The sequence below is a fragment of the Panthera onca genome, chromosome B2, assembly GCF_046562875.1.
Source record: "Panthera onca isolate mPanOnc1 chromosome B2, mPanOnc1 haplotype 2, whole genome shotgun sequence".
Lineage (NCBI taxonomy): Eukaryota > Metazoa > Chordata > Mammalia > Carnivora > Felidae > Panthera > Panthera onca.
The window spans coordinates 26,765,253-26,778,619 of NC_138343.1; the positions used below are offsets into that span (position 1 = coordinate 26,765,253).

The 13,367-nt window shown below is 37.0% G+C and overlaps 1 protein-coding gene across 3 annotated transcripts in view; it reads left to right on the forward strand.

The window, feature by feature from the left end:
* The window catches only part of GMDS (GDP-mannose 4,6-dehydratase), a 627,567-nt gene that overhangs the window by 493,686 nt on the left and 120,514 nt on the right, over positions 1 to 13,367 (forward strand). For all 3 annotated transcript variants that reach the window (XM_078446696.2, XM_060614957.2, XM_060614958.1), the window contains one exon: positions 9,706 to 9,824. In XM_078446696.2, the coding sequence (XP_078302822.1) occupies positions 9,706 to 9,824 (119 nt within the window). The remainder of the gene's footprint in view (positions 1 to 9,705; positions 9,825 to 13,367) is intronic.

The window sequence follows — 13,367 nt, forward strand, 5'->3', positions numbered from 1 at the left end:
TTCCTAACAACCATTTCTAATAGAATTTTCACATGAAAATGCATGTTCATATAATGCAATAAGAATACCGAAAGAGGAATTGAGATTCTACTCCCAGCTCTGGCACTAACCAGGTATATGACTTTAAGCAAGTCACATGATCTCTCTGGTTTCAGTTGCTTCACCTTTAAAATGAATTGAATTGGATGAGAACATCTCTGAGGCCCCTTCCAGCTATAAAATTCTGTGGCTCTGACTAACAGAATCAAGATTAAATTCACTCCACCCTTTAAGTCTCCCCTCCCTGTGCCATATATGGGTGCAAGAATTTGATCATGGAGATGAACTAGATCCTCCCAGACACCGGTAACCCTCTCTAGCTACATAATTATCATTGTCATCATCATCATCATCATGATAAATAATAGTCTTTGAACACTTACTATGTCTCAGGCACTGTTCCAGACACTTTACCTATATTACCTTATTTAATCTTAAAAACAACCCTATGAGGTAAGTACTGTTATTGTTCTCATTTTTCTGAGGAACTGGAAGATTAAGGAACTTGCCAGAAGTTTCCAGCTGAGTCCTGCCTGGAGCTGGGGTTTAAACACAGGTGGTCTGATCCCAAGTCTGAGCTCCAGCTACAACAAACAGTGGTTCTCAGTGTGGTCCCAGACAAGCAGCCCCAGCTTAGGCAAACTTCTTAGAAATGCAGATTTTCAGGCCCCACCCCAGGCCTATTGAATCAGAAACTCTTGGGCTAGAGGAAGCCAGCAATCTGTGTTTTAACCTTATAGATGGTTCTAAAGCACACTAAAATTTGAGAATTCCTGCCTCCTCTCCTCATCACTGTATTTCAGCATACCCATAAGTGGTTCTCTAGGTATTTACTCCCCAGGTATTCTAATTGGGGGATAAATACTTAGAGATGTAGTACTGTCGCCCATTTGTACATGGACAAGGCAAGCATTCAAATATAGGTGACCATAAATTAGGAGCTAGTTATACTGCTTTTCAAGCTCTCTACCTCCTAGTTAACATCACGGATGAAATCACTGCCAGAAAAGTCAGGAGGTGGAGACAATTACAAAGGAGGGAGGAGAGGAAGATTATTCCTCCAGCTCTGCTACAGAGATGAGGAGGCCTCCTCCGTGGAGCTCCAGGAGAGTCTTTGACAGGTTAAGCACATAGGTAGGGCAGTGCATCCCATAGCAGGTGAACTCTCCTTTCTCACACGAAGCTGACCCTTCAGCCCTGACCTGTCCTGTGTTGTGTCCACTAGCTGCATGTGGTTACTGAGCACTTACAGTGTGCCCAGTCTGAATGGAGATGTGATATAAATGCAAAATACACACTGTACTTCAAAGACTTAATACACAAAAAAATAAGGTAAAATATTGTGATAATGTTTTATATTGAAATGATACTGTACTGTATACATTGGATTAAATAAAGCATTAAAATTAGTTTCACCTTTTCTTTTTACTTTTTTAATATGGTTAATCGAAATTTTAAAATTCCGTATGTGGCTTGCATTATATTTCTATTGTTTTATTTTTTTTATTTTTATTTTTTTTAGCATTTTATTTATTTTTGAGACAGGGAGAGACAGAGCATGAACAGGGGAGGGTCAGAGAGAGGGAGACACAGAATCTGAAACAGGCTCCAGGCTCTGAGCTGTCAGCACAGAGCCCGACGCGGGGCTCGAACTCACGGACCGCGAGATCATGACCTGAGCTGAAGTTGGCCGCTTAACCAACTAAGCCACCCAGACGCCCCTATATTTCTATTGTTTTAGACTAAGCTTGTAAAGTCCTGTCAACATCTCCCATAATGCACATAATATGGTGTGTATATAGTTTTTATTTACTGGTAACAACGATTATCAAACCTGGAACTGAGAGATCTATGGCAACACTGGGACCTGTTATTCAAGAGAGCCCAGAACAAGCCCAGAAGTTGGATTCCAAAGGTCAGAGTCAGACTGAGGCAGAACCAGGTGGCCAGGACAGGCTTGAGGGATAAGGTCATAGAAAAGTCAGAGCTGGCTTCCCAAGAACATGTTCAGGCCAGGAACTATAAGCAGGGAGATGGGCAATCAGGGGGTCATGAGTATAAAGTAACTTCCTGCTGCATGCCCACAGCTTTTATATTGTTCCTGCTGAGCCAGGAACTAATTCTAGAATGGCTTACCTGGGTATGCGAGTGGGAACAGGTAATTGGAAACACCTGGTTGAGGTAGGTGGCTGGGCACGCTCCAGGAAACAACCACTCTGGGAAGTATGTTGTGACAGTAGTGATGTTAGGGCCAAGTAAGAGTATTTGTTAAATTACAGTGACCTGAAAGTGAGTTTCCATATTCCAGGTGTTATCTGCAAATTACTGTCACCCTCATATAAACCTAATGCCACACAATGTCAAAGATAGATGGAGCTCTATATAGAAACTATGAGCTGAAGCAATAATGCTTATATTAAAGGCAGTCATAGTCATTTCATTACTATATTGAAACAATCAGCTTTTGTGATAGCCATCACAAGATAGGCCTTTGTGGTAGATTTTTTCTAGAGATGGCTGCAATAATCCCTCCTGTTCGGCAGGCCCTTTTGCACTGTGACTCCACAGCTCTTCTCATAAAGAAGGAGATCCATTTCCCTTTTGTAAGAATTGGGACTGACCCTATAAATAGTAATATGAGAGGAAGTGAGGTCTTATTAAGACCTTATGAGACCTTGCAGCTTCTGTTTTGTAAAAAAGCTTGAGCTGGACAATGAGAGATCACAGGTTTGGGGGACATATGGAGGAGAACTGAGCACCAATGACCTAGGCCTCTGAGGGAGGCCAGCAACCCCAGTCAGATCACCTTGGTCATAGGGAGCAGAGTCGAGCCATCCACCCCAAGCCCTCCTAAATTACCAGCTCATACAATCCTCAACCGTAAAAAGGTTTAAACCATGAAATGTTAGGATGGCTTATTAAGCAGATTAGACAGGTGAAGCATCCCTTATTTGTATGTGGATTTTACATTAAAGTTCTTTCATACATGATTTTATACTCACATAATTTAGGGATACATATAATTGCTTAAAATAATTCCTTACGTACTCAGAATATATTATGTTATACATACATACATACATACATACATACATACAAGATGTATGTTTTGCTCAAATTAATTTTGAGTCCTAAAAGGCCACAAAATGGTATTACAGAGGAATGAAGAATACCTCAGTATACCCACCTTTATACTGCAGAATGGCAAGAGGATGTTGCTGAAGGAGGAACCAATTTTGCTGTCTGTGACATAGCCTCCTAGCTGAGAGTGCAGATTATGATCTGTTGTAAAGGCAGCAAGGAAGCAATGATTGCCAGTAGTACCATAACAGTCTTGCTGTTTATGGACTATTCTGCAAGCCACACTAATCAACTAAGTGCTGAAAAACGAGGACAGCCATGAGTTCAATGAGAGGCTTTTGAGAGAACTTTGAAAGGGTGCCCTCAGCGCACTTTCCTGTGCCTCATATGATTCTTCAGCAAATTTCCAACCTTGTTCAAATAGTATTAATAATTTGAAAGGCATTACTCCAGGATTTGTACCTGAGGTGGGAGTGAAGAGAGGGTTGCAAGGAGAAGAAAAGGAGTAAAACAGATGAATAGCACATATCATAAGGAGTATTTATTATTCAAAGAAAAATACATAGCTGGAGCTCAATTTATTGTTCTCCATAGATTTAAAAAAATTATAGGCAACATATTTTTGTTGAGTTTGGTAAAAGTAAAGGTGGGCAAATTACAGTCCATGGGCCAGTTGACTGATTTTGTAAATAATGTTTTATTGGGATGCAGCCATGCCATTTGTTTCTGTACTGTCTGTGTTCTTGTATATGTTCTTGTGCCACAACAGCAGAATGGAGTACTCATGTTAGATATCATATGGCTCACAACCTAAAATATTTACTACATTGCCCTTTAAGAAAAAGTTTGCTGACCCCTGGATTAAAGAAAATAAATGGAAGAGTTGAGCTAGAAGTAATCAGGAAAGATATGGAAGAGAAAAAATCCATCCAGAAACTGAAGCCCCACTAGCAACAAAATTTAAAATAAATGTTACTGAAAAGAATCAGGTGAACAGGCAGGAAGAAACCACATAAAATAATAGGGAAAAGAACAAGCCTAAAAATGATTCAATAGGGTGTAATAGGCACAGAAAATAGAAAAACAGAGATACAACATGTGCATAATTGGTGCGCCTGAAAAAAGAAATGGAACAAATAGAAGAGATAAAATATACTCAAAGATTAATAGAAGAAATAAATACATAATCTGTATCTGCCTATAGTATCCCAGAAAAAACTGATTCATGATGATTAACACAAGACTATGAGGGTTTTCTCTTGTTTCCAGAGGAAAACTAACCCTTGCCCTTGGAATTTGTACATTGATGTGCCTAGCTAGAAAATAGGGATAGAGGGCAGGGCCAATTTTGACACAAAGCCTTTTTCTTTCAGTGCATATTATATCAATGTAAAATAATGTGTTAATAGCAAAAGTAAGAAACAAGAGCTCTATATTTGTGTTCTAAATTGTGTTCTGTTATTTCTAAATTGTGTTCTTTAGCTTTCTAAATTGTGTTCTGTTATTTTATTGTTTTTATTAATTTATTACCTAATGATTCTTTTCAGTAACTTTGTATCTTTAAAATGTCTGAAGAACTCTATGGAAGGAATCTACAAACCACAGTATTTTTGTCCATGAAGAAAATTACTAGATTGAGAAGGCCTTAAGGCCAGCCTTTGGTTTTGTACTAGATAATTTTCTTGATATAGTTTTATTTATATAGTCATTTGGTACCTGTTTCCCAACTATGTCATAGTAGGGGGTAGTCTCCCATACTAATGCTCAGGACTACATATGTGGGTACTACAAAGCATAAAGCCTGACGTAGCGCAAGACTACTTGAACTCCTGACCTGAACTGTATAAATACCAAGCTCTTATCATGAAGACAGCTACTAAAGTTTAAAGACAAAATGTATGTGAATGGAGCCCCAGTTGGCATTTTTTATTGGGAATTTTTATTTCCATTTGTTCAAATTCCATTGATTTTTATTGGAATTATTTCATAGACTTTCTCCCCTGAAATATATACATGTATATGTATATGTATATGTATATGTATATGTATATGTATATGTATATGTATATGTATATACATGTATATGTATATATGTATACATATGGTTCTAAGATTATTTTTATGACAGTAGCACATAAAGCACAAAGCACAGGACTGGAAAAGCAGCAGTCAAATAAACATAGTTAAACATAACCTTGATTAACAAATCTTGTTATTCATGGATGACAGCTCAGTTAATAAGTGTTTGTGGCTTGGATACTGAACTGGAGGTTAATGGCGAGGTGGAAGCAATTGTAGAATCCAGATTTTTAAGACAAACACACCTCACACCCCAAAAGGCATGCATGGAATCAGGTGTAGTTAGTCGGCTGTGGTGATGTACTTTGGGTGTTCTCCTTCACTGGTCCAGCTGTGAACAGCCTCCAGAGCTACCAAATCAAAGAAAGCGGAATGATCCTTCACTACCTACTTCCGCATTCATGATTTGAATAGCCAAAGAGTACATTTTGGGACAGAGTGTTTTTCCTTGAATTTTTTTTTTTATTTTGACTTCTCTAAATTAGATTTATAGAACAGATATGTTCTGTCTATAATTATATAGTTACCAGAGAACACATGTCCAAATTTAACTAATATTTATAACCATCTACACTTGGCCTTCAATGTCAATGGTATGGTGTCAGATTTCTTCTCTACATCATGTGCCTTAAAAGCAAAATGAATGTGAGACATGATTTGAAAACTGCACTTTTCATTTGCCATTAAGGGATATTTTTATGTTGAAGAATCTAAAGCCTTGGTACATTCCTTAACTGTCTTTCCTCCCTGTGGGATGGATTAAAAAGCAGGAGATTTTTTTGTTTGCACTGGTGATCAGGTCACGGCTGAAAGTAAATAAGTATCTGAGGAAGTGGATAAGTCAGTCATATCCTTAAAGGGCACTGAAGGAATGTGGGAAGACTCTCTTTTTTCTCCTTCATTCCTGGAGAGACAAAGAGAGAGGACTGACATCTAAAACATGTAACCTCAAAATTGTTTCTATAGTCAGACGTCAAAGCCGAGTGGCGATTTGATCACAGATTGTGGCCTGGCTGTGTTATGGGTCATATGTTCAGCATGTGAACAGGAAGGTGAGAAGTGGTGAGCTTTTGCCTCAGTTGTGCTATCCATCAGAGAATAAATGGACCAAATCAACGTGTGCAGCTGTATAAGGAGGTGAATGGCTGAGTACTTCTCACACAGGGGCCTTTGTGTCCTGGACATGATCTAGCATTATGATGGGATGCACTGGGCCTCGGCTCTGTGGCAAATTACTAACCCATTATCACACCCAAACACAAGATCATTTATCTTCTAATCCAGAATGTCACCTGTTCTTCATTTACCAGTCAATAACCATTAATTATGCTCAGTGGAAATTTAAACAAAGCCCTTTCCCTCTGTTAAAACCAGTAAACTATTCAGTAATAACAAATAAATCTGGGGTTGTATATCCTTTCCCTTCCCATTCCCAGACTGGAGTCTGGTACAATATGAACTTTAGAGGAAATGCCTAGAAATTGATAGGTCAAAGGCCACAGATAGTCTGATGGAAAAGAAAAGAGCAGATTCTTGGCACCCACTTTAGTGAAAGTGAGAGTCTCCTACTGATCCCCAGATTCCCGTCAGGGAACAAAACAAGTACCAGGGAACTCGTGCCTAGTGTTTAAAGTAATCTACCATTAACGAGTAATCATATTTTCTCCTTTTATTTTTAGCAAGCTCTTGCTCTCTTTCACATGACTAAAAATATAATTTTTTCAAAACCATTCTAGCACAACATAGTGTTTCAAAAGAAATAAGCTGAGCAGTCCTGAAAGACCTATTTTAAATGTTATTTTTAGAACGGAAATTTGAGTAAAACACGTGTAAGTGTATACACTAATCCCTCAGAAAAATGTTCAAATAGAAATTGTAGCCAGAAGCATAATTTAATTTTTCCTAAAAACTCTGAAAGTATTTTTGAAGAAAGCCAAAACAAGCGTGTGTGTGTGTGCGTGTGTGTGTGTGTGTGTGCGTGTGTGTGTGTGTGTGTGTGTGTGTGCACGCGCGCGCACTCAGGGAAGATGGGAGGGTCAGCTTAGTTGGGGAAGGGTGGCCAAAGGGCAGGCTCAGTCCCAGGGAAGCCAACAATACTGTGTGCCACTGGTCACATGGAAACTCAGTGAGATAATAGGAATTTATTTCAAGGACTAGATCTTGGGCTTTTGTATGGGATCTGGAAGGAGAGGTGAGAGTTTCCAGGCAAATGAGGGAAGAGGGTATTCTAAGCTGCGGGAACTGCACATGCAAGGCACAGAGACACTGGGAGATAGACCCCCACCAGGCCTGTGCTAACGCCCATGTGCCTTGGTGCCCATTACAAAAGACAACCCTGTGAGGACCTTCACAACAAAGGGTGCTGAGCATAGGGCTTGGCCAGCATAGCTGGGCTGCATTTCAGAACCCACTAATCCTCTCAGCCTAGAGCATATAATAGCTCATCCCTGAGTTCAGGGAGGTACAAAGATTTTGTAAACTCTGTGTTGCATGGACTATCCCAATAAAGAGAACATCTTGCACTTTTATGTCTTTTAAAAATTGATCAAGTTTTATTACTAATACTAATTTAACAATTTTTGAAGTGTTGCTCATCAACTGTGTTCACCAACTGTCAACTCCTAATGCAAAATGAAGCTGCAGAAATTTCATTAATGTCAGCAGAACTCTCTCCTAGCCAAGACAGTTTCTTTAGCTACTTTTCGGTATATCACTGACCTGAATCTACTGCCATTGTCCCAGCCAGTGTGCCCCATCTCCAAGGCATATACAATTGCCAAAGGTATCATCTTCCATAGAACAAGAATATGATTTGAAATAGTCTTGTAATAGACCAAAAGTACAAAATATTCACAAGAAATAACTTAAAGGGAAAGATCATTTTTTTTTTATTTTTCAGAAGGATGCCACAAATTCAAATGAATAAAGAGGAATTAAACTTTTTGGGTTACATTCTCTAAGAAAAAATAAATTGCCCCATTGATTACAGCAACTTATATTTCAGCTCCAATAGCAGCTGGGGAGACACCAACCAAAATAGTTTTCTTTAAATGTTACAGGAGTTTAATGCACATGATATTGGGGACTGTGTTCTAATGAAGTGCCTATTATCTTTGCCCATTTTATTTTGAAAAGTGGGTGAGAATGATGAAAAAAAACCTTTTTTTTTTTTTGGCTTGGATTTTTATTAAAGAGGCATGCCTAGTCAACTATAAGCTATGATTTTTTTTTTAAATCTGTGTCTTCTGTGCAACAAAATCACAAAAAGTAACGTACAGTTCCAAACTATAGAAACTGTAGTCCTGTATAGCTACTGATAAAAGTTACAACTGAGTGGAGCCAGGCTATGACAGTTGCCACCAGTTTGTGTCTCAGACATGCAGCTGCATTGTTGCCCAACTAGACTTCTCATTCCTGTGGAAAAAGTGCACCACCAGTATGATGCCCCCATTGAGTACCTGACCTTGAAATGCTACCTGATGAATCCTGAACTCTGGTGAAAACAGTCTTATTGCCACTCAGATAACTTTTTAAAAGTGGCAGTTTTGTTCATCACATGATTCTTTTTCCATTAATGATTCTTGATTATTTTGCTTTTTGATGTCAGCACATTGGTAAATTTCTAACCTTATCGTTAAAAATTTGGTTCTACTTTTAAGAAAAATCATCTGTCTTTAAAAAATGACTTTTTCTTACCTTCTGTCCATGATATTAAGTAAAATTTGGCAATACTTTTTAAACTCTTCCTTTCTTAAGTATATGTAAAAGCTTCTTTGCCACAGATACTTGTTCCTCTAAATTGTAGCCCAAAGACCTGCTGTGTGGGAATCAAGATGCCTAAATGTTCTCACGTCTACTGAGTCCAGACTTCTGTGTCCTGGGCATCTATACTGAGATGTTCCACAGATGATTCTCGTGCACATTCAAGTTTGAGAACTTGACTTCACATAACATAACTTCACATCACATAACTACTGTGATGGTTAGAATATTGTGTAAAATTCATGCTCATTTTCTAGCTGTGCAGGTCAAAGAATTCATATAAGGAGAGCATTAGACAGAGGCAGCTTTTAATGCCTTAATAGCCTATGTAAGTGAACCAAAACCTAAGCCAGAGTCCATGCACTCAAATCCAAGAAAATGAAACTTAAGAACAACCAATCACAAACAGCTATCTCCAATTTTTTAAATAAGGCAACTGTGTAAACTAGAGTCAATCAAATAACTTTTTTTACTGTGCTTCCGTGTCTACTCTATGAAAACCCTACTCCTACTTTCTGTTAGTGCAGCGCTCCCAGCCTCCTTTGGTTTAGTTCTGCCCTATTTGAATTGATGTATGCTCCAATAAACTCTTGAAAGAAAAATTTTTTAATGTGCCTCAGTTTACCTTTTAGCAATGTCCATATCCAATTACATGCTTTTGATAACATTATCTTTCCCAAGGGGCAACTGGATGCATTCAACTTTAACTTGGATTTGCCTCTCTCTCTCTCTCTCTCTCTCTAGGCTATGTGGCTGATGTTGCAGAATGATGAGCCAGAGGATTTTGTCATAGCTACTGGGGAAGTCCATAGCGTTCGGGAATTTGTAGAGAAATCATTTTTGCACATTGGAAAAACCATTGTGTAAGTAACTAAGGGTTGATTTCTGGTCATTTATCAGACGTTTGCCGGCAAGTTTGTATAAGTGCTTGCTATCCACCTTGGTTTTGTCTTTTTCCCTTTTTATTCTCTTGTAAAGCAAGACATTGAGTTTCAGTATGAAGCAGAGACTTTGTTCTTCACTGCCTCTTTTTTTTTCTTTTTTCAAAGTTTTAATTTTAAACTTTTTACAAAGGTTAACGCATGGTTTACTGTGATTTTACTGTAGGTAATTCTACTCTTACCAGATCAATGTGATAACATTACACAGTCTTTTTTAATACTGTCATTTATATTTTAAAATTTTGAAACCATAAAAAACTTACAGAAAAATTTCAGATCCATTACAAATGATCTTCTTTTCTTTGAACCATTAAGAGAGTAGATTGATCCATCACCCTGGACTTTGTGTGTATTTCCTATAAACAATGACATTCTCCTAAACACAATAAACCATCAAAATCAGGAAATTCACAGTGATAAATTGCTACTGTCTAATCCTCAGATCTCATTTGAGTTTTGCCAACTGGGACAATGCTATACTTTATACCAAAATGATCTGGTTTATAATCATGAATTGCATTTATTTGTTGTGTTACACAAATTTTGGAGTCAGATTTTTATTGGAATATTTGAAAGATTTGTCAGAAATCCTTTATTATAGATGGAAAATTTTTCGGTCTTGGTAATTTTTTATTGTGATTGTATACATACACACACACACATATAATTTGCTGTTTTAATCATTTTTAAGTACGCAATTCAGTGACATTAAGTATATTCACGATGTTATGCAGTAATCACCACCATCCATCTCTAGAACTTTTTGATTTTCCCCAGCTAAACTCATTCAACAGTAACTTGCCATCCACCCCTCCCCACCAATCCCTGGCAACCTCCATTCTACTTTATGTCTTTATGAATTTGCCTATTCTTGGTACGTCATATAAATTGAATCATATAGTATATATCCTTTGTGTTTGGCTTATTTCACATAGCTTTATGTCTTCATGATTGATCCATGTTATAGCCTGTTTCAGCATCTCACTTTTTTTAGGAGTGAATAATATTCCATTATATGCATATACTACATTTTGTTTATCCATTCATCTTTTGTTGAACACTGGGTTGCTTCCAAATTTTGGCTATCATGAATCATGCTACTATGAACATGCATATTCAAATATCCACTTGAATCCCTGCTTTTAATTATGTTGAATAGTAGAATTCCTAGGTCATATGGTAATTATATGTTTAACTTTTTGAGGAGCTGCCAAACTGTTTTCCAAGATTCATTGTTGAAGTATAAAGAAAAGACTTCTACTTTGAGCTATGATAGAATGACAGAAATCATATTAAACCTTCCATCTTAAAAAAAAAAGGCGGGAACTACATAAAATATATGAAATAATTATTTTAGACATTGAACAACAGGCAGTGCAAGTCTGTGATCCCTGATAGAAAAGAAACAAATGAGGTGAGCTCTGCAATCACTCTGAGCCTCTTCCTGGAGGCACAGTCTCAACCATGGAACATGGAAGAGGCACTCCAACAGAGAACAACTGTTTTGCTGAGTTGAGGAGATAGAGGACAGAATTTAGAGAATCTGAGGCACCTAACATTATGGGGTAGAGTTCTAGAAAGGTGGGCTCTACAAAGAAAAAAAGAACTCCAGAAATCTACATAAGGACCCCATTCAGTTTGTACTGAATAATAAGATGTAGATATGCAGGAAGAAATTCCGTAAATTTAGACAAAGAACTACCTGGAAGCTGGGAACTGAACAACATTTCGTAGAGCTTACTCAAGTCTGGGAGGCATTTGTGTTTCAGCCAGCCTTATTGGAGAGACCTTGTTCATCACTCAGAGAAGCAATTCAGATTCTAGAGGGCTGTCTCAGTAATGTGACTAATGCTGAGAGTAAAGCCTACTCCAGACTTTGGCTTACAAAGTTTAAATACAAACTTCAAAAGGATCAAACTGGACACAAATAACAGCCCCTTACTAAAAGAAAGCCCAACATTCTTCAAAATAAGACAGTAAAATCTAGACTCAACAACATAAAATTCTTAATGTTCAGCATTCAATAAAAAATTAGTAGGAGTGTCAAGAAGCAGAAAAATGTGACCTATAATCAAGAGAAAAGTCAATCAATAAAAACAGTCTGAGGAATAATAAAGATGATGTTACGAGCGCCCAAGGATATTAAAACAACTATTGTAACTATGCTCAAATATTTTAAGTAAAACATGAATTTAGTGATAAGAAAGAGGGAAATATATATTTTAAAAAATAGCCAGATGGAACTTCAAGAGATGGAAAATTAAGTATCTGAAATGAAAAATTCACTATTGGCATCAAGAACAGATTAAATATTGCAGAAAATACTGTTGAACTTATAGTAAAAATAAAAATGATCCAAGATGAAACACAGAAATAAAAAAGACTGGAGAAAAAAATAACAGAGTCTTGGTGACCTGTGTTACAATAGCAAACAACCTAACGTGTAATTGAAGACCCAGGGGAAAAGAGGGTAGGGCACAGAGAGAGAATTAAATAATGGCCAAAATTTCCTCAAATTTGGGGAAAACAATAATATCACAGATCCTTAAGAGGCTTAATAAATCCCAAGCAGGAGAAATAAAAAGAAAATCTCACCAGGATATATCATAATCAAATTACTAAAAATAAACACTAAGGAGAAAATCTTAAAAGCAGCCACAGAAAAAAAGAGAATTATTTACAGAGGAACAAATGAAAGCAAGTTTTGTTATAAGAAACTATGTAAGACAAAAGACAATAGAGTAACATCTTTAAACTGCCAAAAGGAACCTACAACCTAGAATTCTATACCCAGGGAGGCTATTTCAAAAATGGAGGTGAATTAATACTGTTTTCAAACAAACAAGACTGCAATGTTCTATTGTTAGCAAACATTTAGACAAAAAGAAAATGATATTAGTTCAAAGCATGGGTCTCTATGGGGAAATGAAAATCAAAAGAAATAGTAAATATGTAGGAAAACATAAAAGGTTTTTTCCCTCATTTTAAAATTTAAAAGGTAATTGGTTGAAAGTAAAAATCATAACATTATGAAATTTCTGATACATATAAATAAATTATATGACAACAGTGGCATAAAGTATGGGGCAAGATGGAAGCATTTCATCATTATATTGTTTGTAAGATACTTACACTAGATGTGAATTGATACAAAATTATTCAGAGATAGACTGCAGTAAGTTTAAGTGCATACTACAAACATCAGAGACTACGAAAAACAAAACGAAAAATAGCAATAAGGCAATAGTGGAGTTAACATAGAATCCTGAAAAGTGCTCAGTCTAAAAGAAAGAAGAAAAAGAGGGAATGGGAACAAATATCAGATGGGATGAATAGAAAACAAGTAGTAACCATATTGATAATACATCCATTGTAAATGCTTTAAAGGCAGATTTGTTGCACTTGATAAAAAAGCAATATGCCATCTACAAGAGACACACATTAAATGTAAACACGTAAGTTAAA